Below are 19,555 nucleotides of genomic sequence, written 5' to 3'. Positions count from 1 at the left end.
CCAGGAGCTCTGCTGGCATGTCTGGGGAGTGAGACCAGTGTGGTTTCCATGTTTCTGCAGTGTTGAGGCTGTTCCTGATGCCTGGGCAGGCTCTCCATGTCCTGTTATCCTCCCTTGGACAACACTGTGGAGCTGTGCTTAGGGATTTCAAACCCAAGCAACACCAGGACCTCCCCATCACGGCTCACACGGGTGTGTCCCTTCCCTGTGGCATTCCCAGGAATGTCAGAAATCCTCCCAAAAGTGGATTAATCTGGTACTGAGCAGGAGGTTTATCACTCAAAACAGGAGCAGAGAAGACAGGCAGCCCCATGACCCCAATCCAAGGGGGATCACTTCCCATCCTCGAGGAGAAGGAAAATCCCCTGATGCAGGTGGGCTGACCCCAGCCAGGTGGATTTGGGGAGCCAGATCTCCCCCCCCCCCCCAGCTCCCTGCTAGGCAAAGGCACATGCACGCAGAGCCTGGGAGCGGGGCCACGATTCGGGGCTGCTGCCATCACCAGGACCAGAGGGAGAACAAAGCTCCTCAGGGAGAAAATCTCCACAGGGGCTCCAAGGGCTCATCTAGGAGAGACACACTGAGCTGTGCACTTAATACTGGCTTAGAGAAAGGGTTTCCCAGACTCTGGAAGAGATTCAAGTTTCAATCCCCTGTAAGGCTTTGCTGACTCTGGACCTTCCCATCAAGAACGTGGGAGGGGGTGGTTAATCCTGACATGATTTAGGACCATCTAGGAGCCAAGTCTGGGTGGTGTGGGGGTGCCAATGTGTCCCCCTCCCAGCGCAACCACATATCCCAGGGGAAAAGCACTAGGTCTCTCCCCCTGCCCCAACACCTCCAGACCTCTGGGTGACTCATGGTAAGTAGCCAAACCCAGGGTGCCACTAGCTGGGATGGGGGTGCAGGGCCCCTGCTACTGCAGGATCCTTGGGGTCAGGCAGGTGACTGAAGCCTGCCCAAGCCTCTGCTAAGGAGTCACTCCCCATCACCCACCAGCCATCGGTCGGTTGCCACGTTATGAAACCTTTGCCTAAAAAATAATCAGTTCCCAAGGTTAAAAAAGAAAGATCCATTTGAAACCAGCCTGCAGGCTCCCCTGTCCCCACGGGAAGGGCACCGCCGGTTGCTGTCCATGGGGCAAGCCCAGGCTGCCTCGCTGCTCCCCTCCGTGCCCCATGTGATGGCTGGTGCACATGGTGTCTGTAAGGTTCTACCGGGATGTTTTAGCCTCCAGTGCCCCAGGCTGGTAGAGGTACCTCCAAATGGCATAGTAGTGGATGCCAGCTCCGATGGCCACGAAGAGGTGCCAGATGGCGTGGGCGAAGGGGATGCGGCCGTCGCTTTTGAAGAAGACCATGCCCAGGCAGTAGGAGAGTCCACCGGCCACCAGCTCCGGGAGGCCATCCCTGTTGGGCTGGAGACAAGCAAGGAGGCAGGACTCAGTGATGGCCACAGTCTGCCTGCCCCTTCCACATTGCTCCATCAAGACAAGAACCTTGTCCCCCAGCTACGGGGTGCAGGCAGGACCCTTGCTCTGCCTTTTGCTACACCCTCCCTGCCAGCAAAGCAGCAGGTTCCAGCAGCTTGGTGTTTCTGGGAGGCTTCCAGTGCAACAGAGCCTGGGCAGCAGGTCTGCTGGAGATGCACCCAGTATCTGCTGGGCATCCGAATCATGTGCTAAATGGAGCCAGGTGACACTGTATTCAGGGATGGCTTTGTCACTACCATGTGATACCACCACCCCCCTGGACTTGTCACTCACGTGGAGCCCACATGCTTCCCAGCAGTGGCTTACCATGGAGAGGATGACCAAGGCGGGGAAGAAGCCCATGATAACGTAGCACACCAGCTCCACCAGCTTGTACCTGTGACCAACAGAGAAGCTACTTGGAGGTAGGTGCAGAAGAAGCATCAAGTTTTACACATGCAATGTCCACTGCTGTGCTGTAGGAAAAGGGGTGGCAGTGCTACCATGGCAGGTCCCATGTCCTCATGCATGACCCACACCACCACGGCAGCGCTGGCACCCTGCTCCGGGGGTGATGGACCCCCCAGTTTGGATTGGGAGCCGCCAGCTCAGGGCCAGGTGTCTGGGTTCGGTGGAGAGACATCTGGGGCCTTTTGCTTTCTATTTGGTGCCACCACGTGGAAGAAGCAACTCATGGCAGCACAACCCTGCTCCCGAGTCCCTGTTCCCACACCCCTGCTACCAAGGCTCCTAAGAAGGTGCAGATGGGGAAGGACGTGGTCCAAGGAAGCCCTCCAGAGCCAGTTAGCCAGGAGGCTGCCCAGGGACCCTGACCTGTCTGTCTGTCTCCACCCTTCTTGCTCTTCTCTGCAGCTCGACTACCGTTAGAGGCACTGGCAGACCTCCCACACGGGGCCAGGTGAAGGCACTCACCGCTCATGGAAGAAGAAAACATAGATGGTCCCAACAGATGCCATGATCCAGATGATCCACCGCATGTGGGAGGCCCAGGGACCCAGCTCCCGCAGGTTCAGCCTGCAAGAGCCAGCTCTGCAGTGAGTGGAATCCAGGGCAGCACCCTGGCCAGGGGCTGCAGGCAGTGAGGAGGATGTGCTGCCCCCATCCCCACGGCTGTCCCACCAAAGGGCCCTCCCAGCTTGTAACTTCAACTTAAATAGGTTGAAATCTACAGGATAGGAGGGTTTTGGGGAGCCAAAACCAGAGAGGGAAACTCTGTTTGTTGGAGCTGGGCTGATTTTCTTCTCTTCTCTGGGGCCAAGTGATGCCCCCCCCCACCAACAACTCACCAGGGAGCGTATGATGCTGCGATGAAGAAGTAGATCACCATCCTGTCAAACATGTGCAAGCAGTGCTCCACGGTCCTGTGAGACAGACAGACAGACAGACAGGTCACAGCCTGCAGCACCGGGGGCCTCCAGAGGTTCTCTCCTCTCCTGAGCTCTGAGCCATCAGGGTTGGTACCTGAGATGCCTCTTCTTCCAGGAGATGGTGTGGAAGATGGTGGAGACGATGAAGAGGCTGGACAAGCCAAAGCCATAGATCCAGGCTGATATGGTTTCCCAGTGGTCATCTGAGAGGATATAGAGGATGGAGCTGCCGAGGATGCTAGGCAGGATCCAGAACTGTAAGGGAGAAGCAAACCTGTTGTTGACTCTCTGCATTTCCATTGAGCAGCTACAATTCAGTCTCTCCTTTTCCTTTTATGTAGGTTTTTGGTTTGTTCTGGCTGAAGTTGCCACCTATAAGGGGCCGGGCTGGCTGCCCATGCTGACCAGGCAGGGTCCCTCCCTGTGTGGTGCTGCTCCAAAGTAGCTTCTCCAGGTGGAGGTAGTAGGAAGGAGGAAAGCACAAGGAGGATGAACACCTTGCAGTCACCTCCCAGGGCTCAGAGCAGCAGCTGTCAGCTCCTGAGGGAAACCCTGGTGTGGAGAGTGCTTTCTCCCACGGCTGTGTAGGCAGCCCTATGGGGTGCCTGTCACTCTTTGTGCTGTGAAAAACACCCTGTTTTCAGGAAGCTTTCCAAAATACTCCTGCTCCACTAAGCCCACAGCCAGCTTCCCAGGGGTCACAGGGCCATGGTGGGTGAGAGCAAGGAAGATGCACACTGGCTTCCCAGAACAGAAGGAGGAAGAGCATCCTTACGCCCCAGGAGGACCTGGGGCCCATCTGCCTCATCACCACCCCGAGACCCTCAGGAGCTGCTCCAGGGCTGGACACAGACAGTTTTAATCACAGAATCATTTAGGTTGGAAAAGACCTTTGAGATCATCGAGTCCAACCGTAAGGACTGGTGTCCTGTGAAGTTCCTCTGGGGATCCACAGAGAGCTGAGCACCATCCTCCCTCACCCTGGAATGGGGACAGGGACTCACTGCGTGGGTGGCACAGTTGGCTGCGTGCTCATACTCCGTCGGCTGGTACCTGCAGTTGGATGGGACACGGTGATTCATGAACCTGCAGTGAGAAGCAAGGAGAGAAACATGCTCAGGGGACGGGGCTTGGGGGAAAGTCCTTTAGGAAGAGTCTGCACAGGGACACCCACCAGCACCCCCCCAAGCCTGGAGCCCCACCTCAGCTCAGCTTTGCCCCAGCTGCCCTGCAGATATGACTGCGGTACTGTGCTTGTCCATCTGGCTGGCCCCAAATGCCAGGAGCCCAGGTCTTGCTTAGCTACTGCTCAAACCTGAAGCATTTCCTGACAGCTGCCATTGCTTGGAGAGCAGAAGGTAGGAGCTGGGTGGGCCAAAGAGGGCAGACACAGCAGTGGTGGGAAGAGGGTACACAGGGTAGGAGGGGAACCTGCTCCCCCGCGATGCCTTCAGTTCCTGGGTACCACCTACATCTACCTGCTACCCATGGGGGGGCTGCATGTCCCAGCACAGGCTGATGCAGGGGGAAACCCTGCTGTGCTCCCTTGGAAACCTGTACCTTCATCTCTGGTCCTCTTAGCCTGAGGTGCCAGCTCGGCATTTGGAGGAACGTATCGATTTCTCCTGTCAGATCAACACAGAGTGATAAACCACAGCGTTGGGCTTGGCTGCTCCATCAGCAGGGACCCAACGCTGTGTTAAGAGGGAAATTCAATGTGCATCTGTGGTAACAGGGCAGAGCAAAGAGCTGTCTTCCTCAGCATCCTCTTCTGGCAGGGGCCAGCAAAGGAGGCTCAGCGGAAGGGAGTAAGAAACGGGCAGAGAGTGATCCTTCCTTGGCTGCTCCTGGGAATCAGGGGCTTAAAGACCTTCTCTGCTGTGGCTTGAGTCAGGATGGCCAAGCTGAGTGGGTGCTGGCGGGGCTGCCCTGCAGAACCGGGGCTAATTGCTCTCTGACCCCGCTTGCTCTCTGTCCCGGCACCATCTGTGGCACATTTCACAGCTGAGCTGTGCTGGGAGAGGGGTCAGGGTGCTGGCAGGACCTTGCCGGTGGGCGCAGGGTGACCTCCCTGCCCAGGGCACTACGAAAGGCAGTTAAAGTCCCGCCTCTCGATTCCTGAGCCCCCATGTGGGCTCCTCTGCCATGTCCTGCCTGCTCAGACCCGCTGCCTGAGCCACTCAGCACCGCTCAGCGTGAGCCAGGATGCATTAAACAGCTGGAATGACCAGGCTTGGAGTGTGGGGGGAGTGTGGCCTCAGCAAGTTTGGGCATGTGAGGGGTTCCCGGCAGGCAGCAGTGACAGCCCCCATGGGGACCCTGTCCCCAGCCCCTGCCCTGCCTGCACCGTGGGAAGAAGCACGATCATCACCCCCAAACATCTCGAATGAAGAGGTGGCTGAGCTCCCACCACTCTCTAAATCGGGGACCCGCACTGTGGGTTAGCCAGACTGCTGTGACCAGGAAGCCAGTGGGCATCCCTGGGGACATAGCTGTGCCCAGTGTACTGTCACCTCCATCCCAGGGGACACCAGGGATGCCCTCCCCATCCCACCGCTCCAGCCAGGAGGGCTGGCCAGGTTCCCTGCACTGGAGCCATGTCCCCCTGGCAGGAGGACATTACTGTCCCGGCGTTGCCAGGAGACTGTCCCCAGCTCCCCTTCGCTTTCTGTTTCCCTTTCTTTTCCCTTTTAATAATCAGGAGCAGGGGGAGAAGCCCAGACGTGCCACATGACGTCGCGGTTGCTGAGGAAACATGGACGAGGCCTTTTCCTTGAATGTATTTGTTTTCACAAAGCCCTGCACCCTCTCCCCTCCGTCCTGGCATTTGCTGTTCTGAGCCGTAACGGGGAGCAGCGGCAGGGCTGGTTCCCACAGCTCAGCGCCCTGGGGCCGAGGGTACCCAGACCCTTTGGAAATGGATCCCCATGGTTCAAATATCCTCTTTAGCTGGGGTACAGCAATGGAGAGGCTGGGAAGGGCCACCCCTGCCATCTCCATGGCATGAGGTCGAACAGCCTGTGCGTCCCTGAAGCCCAAAGCCACGCTGGTGCGTCCCAATGCCTATGGGGAGGGAGAAATAACCTCAAAGAGGGTTTATTTATTTGTTAGAACCTGGGGAGTGGTTGTTCTTGTCTCCCTGTCCTGCTTGGGAATAAGCATCATCCTGTGAAGGATGAGAAATGGAGCATTGTGGATGAGAGACCTGGCTGCAAAGTGCTGGATCGGCCTGGGTGCAGCCAGGTCCACCCAGAGCAGCCAGCATTGCATTTTGGGGCTAGCTGGGTATGGTTTTGTTGCCCTCTGTGCTCAGAAGTAGAGCTGTGCAAACAAGCACAGGAACAGCTGGTGTTTGTGCATCTCCTGGCAGGGCAGGATGAGTCCCCGGCTGCCCTGCAGCACCTCACTCCCCAGGGACAGAGAAGCCACTTCCTTGCCTTCTCCTGGGACTTTATCCATCTCCCAGGCCGTCCTGGGATGCCAAGCATCCACCATCACCATAGATGCAGGCCAGGGCACAGCATCCCTCTGAGCCTGCGTACCGGTGTACAAACCCCGCCTCAAACCTGAGCTCCAGCCCAGACAGACAGACAGACAGACATTCTCAGGGAGGTCACCCAGGACTCTCATTAGAGCTGATGAGAGCCAAGAGCCCTGGCTGCATGTTTCCCAGCCCCAGCTCTGCAACCAAGGTTGGGATAAGGGGAACTGCTGGCAGCCAGGCAGAGCTCTGGACTTTTTCAGTGCAAGAAAATAAGGAGAAGAAGGGATACACCTCTCCAAACTAGGATCTGATGCCCTGCAGTAAGATTTCTGCCCAGCTGGCTGAATCATCACCAGCTCCATGTCATTGTACCAACTAGGAGAGCCAGGCAGTGTCCCTGGGGTGGGAGAAGACAAGAGTAGCTTGTCCCCAACAGGCTCCATTCTTCACTGCCACCCACCCAAGGACCCAGCAAAGCCATGGTGATGTGGATGGCTCAACATGATGGGTCCAGGAAGCTACAGGCATGTGATTACACACCAGGTGGGTGTTTCAATGTACTTCAGCAAGTGCTTTAGGACTATAAAGTCCAAAAGACACAGAAAAGTTAAAAATCCCCTCCATGGCAGGAACAGAGGCACCTGACCAGGGATGGAGCGTGGGAAGCAGAGCTCCAAGGGGCTCAAGGACAGACTTCTGGTCCCATTTCTGGCAGATGCTATATGGATCAGCTATGGATGGGCCTGGAGGGGTCTGAGCAAGGGTTACTCACTGCAGCCCCAGGGTTTTTGCCTGCCCTGCTTATGCCTGCTTCCCCCTGGCCCCTTTCCCAGGGAGGGAGACTGAAAAGGGCCAGTGCAACACGGGAAACAAAGAGCCCCTTGTCCCAGGCAGCCGGGGTAAAGTGCAGAGCCAGCTTCCCAGGCTTGTTCCTTTCTCCTTCTCTTTCTCCCACTCTGGTTCTTTTTTGTGGCTTTGGGGTTGGTGGGATTTTTATTTTTTTTTTTAGGGTTTGTTTTTTTTTTAAAGACTTTTATCCAAGAACAAAGTTCTGACCTCAAAAATCATGCAGCTCTGCCTGGCTCTTGATTGGCCAGGGTGGGGGCTAAGAAGGCAAAAAGGGGATTAAATTAAGCTATTCATCAGGGTGACTCGTGTGTGAGCATTTGAGCATCAGAGCTCTCCTGGAGGCACCAAGACATCAGCCATTGCATGGACACCCACAGCTGTGGGACACTTTGCAGGGAAGCTGTCCCCTACACAAGGTGGGGGTCACAGCTCTGATGGAGACCAAGGCCAGGCTGCTATTCCCAAGAGAGCGGGTTTTGCTCTGCCTCTGACACTGACTCTCTGGCCAACCTCTGCCACATCACTTCATCTCCTTCTTGCCTCTGTTCCCCCCTCTCCAAGTGAGGATACTAATGTTGACACCCTTTAGGCAAGCTGGTGAAGGAGGGGGGTAAAATCACCACTGAGATACGGATGGGGAGGTACGAGATGGGGGGTGTCTCTAGTCCCATTAAGCAGCTCATCCCTGCTCTTCCAAGAAGCCAGTCCAACACCTGACACCCCAACCCTGCTGTGTATCAGGCTGCACACACAACACCCAGCTGTGTGTCGATGCATTGAGAAGCTGGGCTCCCCCTGCATGCTGTTGAGGCCACAACTGTGACATCTGCAGAGCCCTCACATCCCACAGAGCACTAAGTGCTGGAATCATGTTCAACCATAGGCTGGGGTGGAACCCAGCAGTCAGCAGGTCCAAGGCTGCCTCCAGGTGATGTAAATCTCCCCAAACCAGCTGACTTCCCCAGGTTGCACCTGTGAATGGCTTATAAAAGGGCTGGGCTTGCTCAGGCTTGGTTTTAATGCCTTTGGAGGTAGGATGCTGGTTTGCTGGGTGGTCACCCTGCTACCCAGGGAGCTGGGGTGTTGCCAGGCTGTGTTCCCTGCTAGGCAGCTCCTGAAGGTTTGGCTGTAAGTTGAGGGGTGTCAATGCTGGTGTTTTTAAGCAGCAGAGAAGCTGTGGAAGGATTGCATCCTGGTGGTGTGTCTCCTCAGAGAGGGAGGATGGAGAAGGCATTCACTGGATGGTGACCAGCAGTGGTGGTAAGTCCTGCTTGAGACCTTTGTGCTGTCCCCTGGTAGAGCAAGTGTTGTGATGCCTGAAGGGGCAGCAATGGAACAGATGTGTCCCTGTTGGGCAGATGGGCTCTCTGACCCCCCCTTTCAGTGCACAGCCTGGGTTTGCCCTAATGAGCCCAGAGGCTGCACACACAGAACAGATGCCAGGGCTTGGTCCTCAGGCTTGTGCTCCCATGTGCACTGCAGCAGCATCCCTGTAAGCTGGGGCTTGGCATGTGTGCAGCTTCTGACCTCTAATCTGGTAATGCTCCAGCTGCAGCCCCTGGTAAGAGGCTTCATCCCCTTGAGCTCTTCTGAGGGTTGTAATTAGCTGTGTCCTGGAGAGCTGTGTGTGGTGGTCCAGTGCTGGGCTCCAAGTGCTGCTTGTGTACACGGTATGGTCATAGGATGCAGGAGACAGAGCAGGGCAGTAGGGACATGCCTAAGGTCCCCTCAAGTCCAGGATACCAATTCTCAGCAGCCCTTCCATCTCCCCTGTTGCAGAGCCCCCAGACCCTGCAGTAGTGCAATGCTGCATCACTCAGCCCAAGAACACTCAAAAAGTCCTGCTTTTCCCTCCTACCCATTGAAATGAGTGTGTTTTCCACCAGGAAGCAGAAGTGCAAAGGCTTGTGCTGGTGCTGCCCAGCATTGCCATCTGCAGAGTCACCCACGTGAGCATGTGCACAGCTGTGTGGGCCCCCCTTTAAGAGCTGAAGCCTCTATTTCCATGCCTGCTCCTTGGTGCTTGCATGTTCCTACGCAAACATATGGTGTTCCTGGTTTGGAAAACTGAGCTCTGTGCGTGCTGTAAGCTTGTGGGTCAGTTCCCTAGGCTGGGGGAGAAAGGATAGCCAGGGTAAACCTGCTCTGGGGGCTTCTCCTTTGACTCTAGCCCATCCCACGTGAGAAGCAGGAAGATGGCAGAGTATTTTCTTTTGTGCTGCTTCTTGGCATTGTGCAAAGAGCTGGCAGCTTGTGTAGGGAGCAACTGAGGCAGAAAGATGAAAGGGTTTTCCTCCAAACAAGCATCTCTCAAGCTTTCTAATGGGCGAATTAGTGGATCACCAGATTTCTGGAGTAACCTGCCCAGATGCCCCTGGTACAAGTCTTGCTTCTACAAAGCAAGTCAAAGTGGGCTGCAGATTGAACACTTGTTTATCACTTCTGATTACCCTCATCCCTGCTTTGCTTGTTCCCAGTACTCTGGCATGTGGAAGCACCCTGGGCTGATCACAGACCATCCCCTGGTGCTGCACAGCTTGTGTGCCATGAGAAATGCTGAACAAGTCCTGCCTGCCAACTTGGTGATGCTTCTGGACAGGGACCACGTGCTTAGCTGTGCCCAGCCCTGAGATGCCCCCCATGAAGGGATGGGGAAGATGTCTCCCCAGCACAGCCTGCTGCCACAGCAGTTGGTACATGAGGAGCCAAGGCTGGCAGGAGGGAATGTGCAGCTCTTATCTCCCTAAACACTCCAGGGACCATACCAAGGGTATATCAGATTCCTGTCCCTTGCTCCTCACCCTGACAGAGACAACCATGGCTGGATGCAGGCACAGCACCAGTGAGAGCCCATATATATCTAGCAGGGCTTGGTTGGTGGGTGGGAACTCCACAGGTAATTCCCAGCAGGGTGATAACCATCCACATTCCCAGCCTCTGTGCAGGGATATTTATTTTTCTATCCAGCAGGCTTTCTGCTCTTGGTGTGTCTCAAGCTCTTCCAAGGCAACCCATGACCCTGCAGCTACAGCAGAGCTCTTTGTTTATTCACAACAGATGGGATTGGTGACTGTTTCCCAAATTACTTTCTGAGCTGGGACTTCTTGTTTCGTTTGGTCCTCAGGAGACCTCCAACAACAGCTGATTAGTCACAAAATGACTCTGATGTCCCAGGTGTTTCAGGAGTGTGAGTGGGACTGTTCCCAGAGCTGAAAATTCTCTGTTACTCACCACTTGCTCGTTTGTCATTGTTCCTTGCTGCCTTGCCCCTCAGCACAGAAGTTAGTGAGACAAATCCTGAGCTGGCTCTTCCAGGTTAAACTCTGCAGCAGCCCAAGGTGGGCAGGAGAGGACATGACCACCTGACCCTCTGCTTGCTGACAGAGGAGTTGGGCAGTTTGGAGGCTGGAGCCTTCCCAGCTCCTAGCCCACTGGGACATTACATGGGCAAGTCGTGGGGTTTTGGGTCCACAAGGCTCTGTAATATCCCTCAAAAGACAGGGCTTGGCTCTCACTGGGGTTTCCTAGGTGCCACTCAAGTACAAATTATGTCTGTAAGTTATTCAATAAATGCCCCTGGACCATGAAGGCCCAGAAGGAGACTCATGGTATTTCACTGGCCAGGCAAGCAGATACAAAGACTTCCATCAGTGAGTGCAGCAGAGAACAGGGCTGTGTCAAATGCTACAGCACTGCTCAGTGCTGCTGAGCGCAGCAGAGGAGGCAGCTCCTTGCTCCTGACCTGCTGATTCCACTCTGCATAAAATCCTTCCCTCAGCAGCAGCAAACCTGGGCTACAAACTTGGATCCAGACTGTCCTGAAGGTCAGCACTGCTCAGCATCTGAAGCCAACACCACGTGTGATGCTCATGGCAGCAGGTTGTCATGGGAAGCTGCGTAGCAAGCCCATTGCACTCGGGATCATGAGCATCCCATGAGGATGGTGAGGTTCAAGTTCAGCTGGAGAACCCCAAAGCAAGACCTGAGCTCTGTGTGCCTGGCTGTGTCTCCTCAGCCCCTGCACTGAGCAGCCCTCCCCTTGCAGCATCTCTCCAGGTACCCTGCTGACCTCCTGCTGCAGCCAAGCACCCCATGTGAGCAGCGAGCCATTGGCTGTGCTCTGTCCCCTTCCCTGCCATAGGAGCTGTAGTTGGGTCACATTGCTTTGTCTTGCTGTGGAGCTGGGGGTGTGAGAAGGGAGGAGGAGGGGAAGGCAAGCCTGGGAGCAGTCCTGGCAGAGCCACCACGCTGCTTGTGTTCACTGACCTGCTGTGCTGGGCAGTGGCTTGAATTTCCCATGCATCGTGTTGGCCGCTACCTCATGAAGCTGGCCATAGTGAGCTGTGCCAAGGAATCACATCAGGCTGATATCCAACACCAGCTGAAGGAGGGAAAAGACCATCAGGAATCCCTTTCCCAGGCAGCCAAGAGACTCTTCTTCCCCCAAAAGCGCAGGGCATGGGGCTCAGCTTGGCCATGGCTGTGCATCTCCAATGTGGTGATCCCTACCTAAGCCTGACCCTCCCAAAGGAGGGAAAGGGGCAGTTTGAGGGAACACCCCAACACCAATGATGCTCTGAGTACTTATTGCCTTCCAAATACCCTGGCTCAAATGATAACTCTGTGCTGGCCATCTAAACCTACCTTTGATGAATCCAACCTGTGTTATCTTCAAAGGGTATCTGAGTCAACCTGGCCCCACTGAGCATCCAATACAGAACTGGTCAGTGGCATCAGCTGGTCCTGGTTTCCCTAGGTATTTTGGGGTGGTACTCTTGTAGCAAAGGGGTCTGCTCAGCTGGGCAGCCTTGCTAGGGCTGGTGGGATGGAGTTGGTGCTTGCATGGTGAGGAGCTGCTGCCTCTTGATCAGCCCTGAGCTGAGATATCAATGCTGAAAGCATTTCCCTTCTCACTGCTTCATCCCACACAGGCTGTGGGGGAAGCAGAGCTCTTGGAAAGCATCTCTGCATGTGTAGGAGCAGGCGAGGGCTGCTCAAGCCTTCACTGCAGAGCACACAGGGAGCAGGTCTTCCCAGTGAGGTAGCTCTGCCCAGGCTGTCAGCCTGGCATTGCTTTCCTCATGTTTGGGGTCTGAGCACCCAATGCTTTCACTCCTATCCCTGCTGGCTCTCCTCTCCCTCCCTGGCCTGGGAATGCTGGAGGAGGAGTTGGTGAATGTCTCTGTGCTCAGTAATTATGGGTGTAGGGGGCAAGCAGGAAGGTCTTCCCAGCTGCCTCGTCCCCAACCTCAGAGGGCTTGCTTTTGAACAGAGTTCAGATCTCCATCCCCCCGTGCTGGTGGCAGCATTTACATTGCAGACACCAGGCAGGTGAGGACAAGCCTGGACCATGCACCTATGGAGGCCCCTGCTCTCCCTTAACCTCTTGTTTCTTCTGGGATGAGAGATGAATGTGACTTTCCCTGGCTGCTTCTCTGTGTTTCTCTGTGCAGGGCAAGACAAGCAAACACAAGATTTAGAGCTTTTTACGTGAACAAATCAAATTGTGAGCTGCTAGTGGTTAATTAGGATGATTCAGTGCCCTGCACAGCCTGCAGCTCCCAGCAAACCCCTCTCCAGCGGCTGCTCCAGAGCTGCTGAAGCCACCCAGATGCACCAGCTCTCTGCTTAATTGTGTTTCCCTTCAATTACAGATCTGGATGGCCAAAGTCTGGAAGCATTTTGTGTCCTTGCAGGGAGATTGGGGCTGAGCTGCTGCCCCACGGTACCTACAGGGCAGGAGGTACAGGAATGTGTCTGAGGAAAACGTGGGTCAAAGAGGGGTCAAAGCTGGCAGAGGTGGAGGGGAGGGATCAGTTACTGGCTCACTATAACCTGGCTGATCAAACCCAGTGAAGATGTGACTTGCACTAATCTGTTGCTCTGGTGGGAAACCAGAACTGGTTTGGTGAGCTGGGAGGAATGGAGGGAGACTGGGGGAATAACTATATGGTGGTTGGATAAAGCAGGAGGAATCACGTCTTCTTGCACCCCATAGCTGCAAGCTGCTGCCAGTGTCATGGCTGAATTTGGTTGGCCAGGCAAGAGGCAGATATCTCCATATCAACAAGGAAAGCAACAAGAAAACCTTGCAGCAAAGGCTTTAACTCTTTCCCTGTGGAGGCAGATGATGGAAGAGGCTCCTGGACCCCACAGCAGAGCAAAAACCACCAACAGCCTCATTTATAGCCACAACCTGCTCAAACAGCATTGCCACACACCCCTCTTCCCACTGTGGTGACAACACCCACTTCCTTCCTCCCCTTCCACCCCAGCTGCGATTCTCAGTCTCTGAAGCTGAGCCAGAGGGATTTGGGGACACCCTGGTGCCCCTCTAGTCCTGAGTTTTCTCCTGGCAGCTCACAAAATGCTTCCACATTGATTGCTGCCTTTCATCTCTTTGTTCAAAGCCTGGTGCCTTTGCTGCAGCTTTCACATAACAGGTCTTTCATCACCACACTGGTTTTTATTTATTCCTTTTGGTGGGTGTATTGATGGCCAAGTTCCTCCCTTCTCGGTCCTTGCTCAAAATTAGATAAAATGACATTAAAAATGAAGCTGTTCCAGGCTTTTCCATCACAAGGAAAACTTTCTGGTGTGTGTTTTTTATCCCCTAGGAAGGCCACAAGTGAGAATTTCTCATCCTCTGAAGAGATGTCACAAGATGCTTCCAGTGCCTGGAAGGATGTGCCACCATGAGCCTGTGGCTCCTGTTCACACCAGTCCCTGTTGCGGAGCCCAGTACCTGTTACCTGCAGCCCAGAGAAGCTGACAGAGCATCCCCAGCACAGAAGGATGAGCAGGGTCTCTTTGGGGAGATGCCACAGCAGAGCCTTTCTGAGGAGAGCTGGTTGGTAAGCATGCAGTGCGGGGGGGACAGGGATTAGCCCACTGTTATTTTTAAGCACCAGGCTAAGAGGATCTCTGTGGTGATGCAGGAAGATCTGGGTTAGCATCTCGTGCTGGCAACTGCCTTGGTGTGTCTGGGTGAAGGCCAAGGGAGCACCCATCTCCTGCTCCCCATCCAGCCCTGGCACCCAGAGAGAGGTGGAAGATGCCTTGCAGACCTCACCCTTCCTACGCCCCACAGCCCCTGGCCCACACATGGCTCTGTCCCTGCAAGGCACTCTGTAACATCCCATCTCTCTTCAATAAGCTGTCTCCAGGAAGGACCAGGACAAAGTTTAAGCATTTTTGGCTTAAGCAACAGGCTGGCAGATGGGTTCTGCTGGGGGAGGCTGAGGTAGGGTCTCAAAGACCTTCTCCACCACTGCTCTTCCTCTGAGAGGACAGATTTGCTCAGCCCCATCTCCCCCAGCCCTGCCCTCTGTATCCCAACTAGGAAGAACTGGGAAAGAATTTCCTGTTTTCATGAGGGGTTTTGGACCAGGTGCACTGTGCAGAGCTGCTGGGCACCTCCTGCATCTCCCCCTGAGTAAAGGTTATTGGGAGGCAGCTACAGCACCACAATGTTTTTTAAGCAGATGCCCACATGCTTCAGGCAACTTTTGGAGGTTCAGGCATGGATTTTTCCCTATGGGAAAGAGAGGAGCTGGTGCCTTGGGGGGTGGGAGGAAGGTTGGTCTCCTGCCCTTGTCCAGCCAAACATCCCTCAAGGATGCTCCTGCCTGGAGTAGGCAAGAAACACCACTGCTACTCCTTTCCAGACAGGTTTTTCCCTAGGATCTGACTCTAACAGGGCTGTTAGGGGTGTGACTGTGGTGGCAGCACAGCCAAATGCCCTCAGGAACTCTGCCAGCCTCTGTTGGAAGCTCAGCAGCCATAAAAAACATCCCTACCACAGTCCCAGGGAGCAAAGCCTGTCCCTGGGCCAAAACCAAGCACCCCCAAGTCCTGTCCAGCCACATATTGCCCAGTGATGTGACCTGACTCATCCTTGGCTACCTGGTGTGCCGAAGGGCTGCGGGTGGCCCTTGTCCCTGTGCCACCCAGCAGCTCCCTGCTAAAGGCCACATCTGATCCCACAGCAGCCTGTGTGACCAAGTGCCCTCTGACCCATGCCCAGCAGTCCTCAGGTTTCCCCCCTACTCAGGTAATGCTGTTAAGTTTCCTAATGTACCCCAGTTTCATGGAGCAGGGGGAAGGATCCACTGCCAGTGCATCCCATGGGAGCCCCACAGATCCCAGGGTCTGGGCTAGGGGAGCTTCAGCGGGGTGCAGCAGGACTCTGGGCAATGCCAGTCCCTCTGTGGAGGGTCTGTGGCTGGTGGTGGGGTCTGTCCCTGGGGGGAGCCGAGCTCCTGGTCCTCCAGCAGCAGGAGGACGACAGTGAAGTTAAACCGAGCGAAAGGCATCGAGGGCTCCCGAGGATGCTCAGAATCCCTTAGGGATACAGAAAAACAAGTAGCCTTCTCCCAAAAGAGCAGCCCGCACCTGCCCTGGGCTGTGGGGCACTCAGCAGCTTTAAAAAGTCCCTTCGAGCTCCATCCCCGCTGGGGCTGGGGGTGTCCCGGGGCTCCACAAGCACCCGGGGGTCGGGGGCCACCGCGCCGACGGCTTTACCTGGCGTAGCGAGTCTTCTGGAAATCCAGGACCCGGGACACGAACATCGCGGCGGTGCCATGGGGGTCCCGTGGGGGGCGGCGGCTGCTGCTCAGCCCCGGGGCGGGGTGGAAAGTGCCGGCCGGGGGAAACCGCACCAACTCCGCGGGCTCCGGCGGGGCGGGGAGGAGAGGAGAAGGGGCGGCCGGTCCGGCCCGGTTCAGCCCAGCCCAGCCCGGCCCGGCCCCCTTTCCGCTCCCCCCCACCCCGGCTGCTCAAGAGACCGGCACGGGGAAAACAAAGGCGACCTCCGGGCGGGGGCAGCCAGCCCCGCTGCCGCCCTCAGATGTGCAAGGAGGAGGGAGGAAAAAGGGAAGGGAAAGGATGGGCTGGGGGGGGTGGGGGGTGGGGGGATCCCGTCCAACTCCACCCGGCCACAGCAACCTGCACGATCTCCCTCAGCCACCCCGGCAGCCTTAAGCACAGCTAAAAATATTCTCCCCCCCTCCAACTCCGTCCTCCGTCCTCCCCCCCCCGCTTCTCTCCCCGCCGCCACCCCCGGAGGATCAAATAGCAGCAGATTTGAATTGAAAATGTGATTAAAGCATCGGGGGGGGGAGGAGAGGCGAGGGGGGAGCAGCGAGCGCAGGCAGCCTGCCCGCTCTCCCAGCCACGCTGCCCACGGCTCGGAGGGGCACGGAGATGTCCCCGCTGCCTGCCCCGGGACAGGGCCAGCCCCCCCCGGGGCAGGGCCAGCCCACCCCAGCATCCCCAGGGAGCTGCTTTGTTTGGCTTTGGTTTTATTTATTTGATTCTAATGATGGGTTTTTTCCCATTAACTTTCCGGAGGCCCTGGCAGGGGTGGGCTGCTCTGCCTTTAGCCCCATCGCTGTGGGGTGCCCGTGGGTGGGGACACGACTCCCACCAGCATCTCACCATCCCTCCTTGCTCTGGAGAACAGGGATGAAGCTGCACGACAGCAAAGCAAGGATTGAAGACCCCAGGATCCTCCTGTCATCTCCATCCTAAGCCTTCACCCCTCCATCCCTCACATGGCCCAGGGAGGCTGTTGCAGGACATGAGATCCCAACACACATCTGTGGTTGGGCAGCTCAGAAAGGGGCTGTAAAGGGTGGTGGTGGCTTGTTGCAGGCAGAGGACCATCACCCCTGCCCACCTTGTGCCAGCGACTAGAGACACCTTCAGGACAGCAGCTAAGGACAAGAAAGGTGATGTAAGGCCAGTAGCAATGGGAGGAGGACAGCCACGGTCTCCCCAGTGCAACCCCTCTTTGCTGATACTGTGGTAACATTGATGGGAGGCAGGTGGAACAGCTGAGGGCATCTCAACCAAATGGTTATGCTCATATGGCCATTTCCATGGGAAATCGCACACAGACCCCTTCCAAAAGCCAAAATGGACCAAAATTACTGGGTCTCTTAATTCAAAGCGTGAATTAATCCTGGCACCCTCTGAAACCCCTTCCAAAAGCAGCTCACCCCCCCCAGCAGGTGCAAAAGGGTTGATGCTCCAAGCACATGCTGCATTGTGAGGGTCCTCAACACACACAAGAAGCACTATGGGGTCAGCCTCCCTTCATGTTTCCCATCATGGATGGAAGATGCCATCAGGGACCAAACTAGTGACACTGGGATCCAGGAGGTGCTGGGGGAACCAAATAAGCCCCATCTTTGGTAGGACCTTCCCAGCATATCTGGGACAGCCAAGCCCTGGCTGAGAGCAGCAGGTCCAAGCAGAGATGCAGAGTGAGATCATCTCTGAGAACCTCTCCCACGCTCTGCCACTTAGCAGAGAAGATCTTTTTTCAAGTCCTTTCCCCAGCCTTCTAGATGACGAGGCTTTGGCAAAGGCTATTTCATGGTGCCTGTGCCCTGCTTTACCTTTCTCTGGGCCTGAATGGGGAGGGGGGGAGGAGAGAAAATGACAGTAAACCACGTTTAACAAAACAACCCCCATTCCTGAAGCCCCTCAGGCTGCAGTCAGGGGTGCTGGTGAGGGACACCTGAAGTGAACCACCGTTCCTGAAATAGATCTGTCTCAGAGGGCAAAAGGCAGATTGAATGAAAAATAAGTTACTATTTTTGAAGCCTGAATCCAGTTGTTATGGCAACCGAAGCCTCAGCGTGGTGCTGGGGAATGGCTCCAGCCCCAGTGCTGCCTCCAAACCCTGCGGCCAGAGAATCACAGGCTGCAGGGAGCTGCTCCATGGTGGGATGTGGAGGTGTCCATGCCCACACCACCTGTACCCCACCAGGACGTGTCCCCTCCCCACGTGGCAGCTCCCATCGCACACCAGCTACCCACAAGAGCTCCTTGTTTCTCTTTCCTCCCCCAGCCCTGGGGCTCTCCTCACTTCCTTGCAAAGATCAGAGTACTTGCTGCTGATGTTAAGGAGGGTGGCCAAGATTCAGGAGGGGCACCCTGAATGCAGGGACATTTTTGTAATGGCAACAAAACTGGACAGGGGAGGAGGCTGTGTGTATCTTGAAGTTTTACTTTAGAGGAGGAATGGGTCATGAAGCCTGGGGCTGCTTCCTCCACAAAATATTCCAAGTCCCAAGCCACACAGGAGTCCCATCACTGGAGAAACCTCTGCACATTGTCCCCTGTCCCCATGACAGGCCCCACAAGGATCCCAGCTGTGAAGGGTGTGAGTGTCTGCACCTTTGGGTGCTGTGACGGTGGTGTTGGGCTCTCCTGCCAATGCACAGGTTTCCCCATGGACAGAGGTGTTCCTGCACCTTATGCTGCTGGAGTCAGCAGGTAAGAGACCATTTGAGATGAAAATCTGTCATCTCTTAGCAGCAAAATCCTTCTCAAGGAAAAATAATCTCTGTACAGGTGGAAGGAGTTACAGGGTGTGTGGATGGGGCAGCAGCAGCTGCTGCCTGAGGCAGAGGAGAGTGTGGGGGTCAGGACTGGCTGGAGGTGGCTGGGGCAGAGTGGGCACGAAGGAGTGGGGTGCTGGGACAGGGCTGCTTGGGTTTAAGTCATTTGGAGGAGTCTCCTCACCAGGAGCTGGAGGGTAGGTACATGTTTGGGAGCCCAGGGGTCCCTTATACACTGGGGGAGGGAAAGAGGGGGGGGGCATGGGGCTGGTGAAAGAGGTGGCTCCATCACTCCCAGCTGCCACACACACATCATTTGTGAACCATCCTGGACCAGCTGGTCCCAGAGACATGAACCCCAAGACCCTACACTCCCCAGCCAGGTTCATTTACCTGCAATTAACTCTTTTAATGACCAAGCCCTTGATTTTGATCCAGTTTCCAGACATTCCCAGCTCAGTTGCCTTTTTTCCCTGCCGTTTATATTATTTCCCCACAAGCTGCTCCCTGGATCTGTCTGCTTGTGACTCCCCTTGCTCTGAAAATTGTCTCCTGTCCACACCTGGCTGCCCTGCGAGCTGGGGACCCCCAAAAGGCCAATGCACCCCTGGCCATGACAAGGCCATTGCGTTCACAGAATCACAGAACATTAGGAGTTGGAAGGTATTGCAGTTTTGTGAAGGGACCTCAAAAGATCATCTAGTCCAACCCCCCCCTGCCAGAGCAGGATCACCCAGACTAAATCACACAGGAACGCAGGTGACAGGTGGGTTGGGATGACTCCACAGAAGGAGACTCCACAACCTCTCTGGGCAGCCTGTCCCAGAGCTCTGTCACCCTCACAGTGAAAAAGTTCCTCCTTAAATTCACATGGAACTTCCTCTGCCCCAGCTGCACCCACTGCCCCTTGTCCTGTCGCTGCCATCACTGAGCAGAGCCTGGCTCCATCCTCCTGACTCTCACCCTTTACATATTTATAAACATCAATAAGGTCACCCTTCAGTCTCCTCTT

General features: G+C 55.6%; 1 protein-coding gene across 1 annotated transcript; it reads right to left on the bottom strand.

The window, feature by feature from the left end:
- Window positions 1-1,213: 1,213 nt before the first annotated feature.
- On the bottom strand, window positions 1,214-15,762 carry MMD2 (monocyte to macrophage differentiation associated 2; the record flags this gene model as incomplete). Its single annotated transcript, XM_084271029.1, has 7 exons — window positions 1,214-1,417; window positions 1,799-1,868; window positions 2,405-2,506; window positions 2,779-2,853; window positions 2,954-3,114; window positions 3,864-3,945; window positions 15,716-15,762. 7 exons carry the CDS (start codon window positions 15,760-15,762, stop codon window positions 1,214-1,216), a joined length of 741 nt encoding a protein of 246 aa, XP_084127155.1.
- Window positions 15,763-19,555: the final 3,793 nt, after the last annotated feature.

The sequence above is a fragment of the Gallinula chloropus genome, assembly GCF_964237585.1.
Source record: "Gallinula chloropus genome assembly, chromosome: 15".
Taxonomy (NCBI): Eukaryota; Metazoa; Chordata; class Aves; order Gruiformes; family Rallidae; genus Gallinula; species Gallinula chloropus.
Note: the sequence above shows the minus strand (reverse complement) of the source record. Positions and strands in the feature narration are given on the sequence as shown.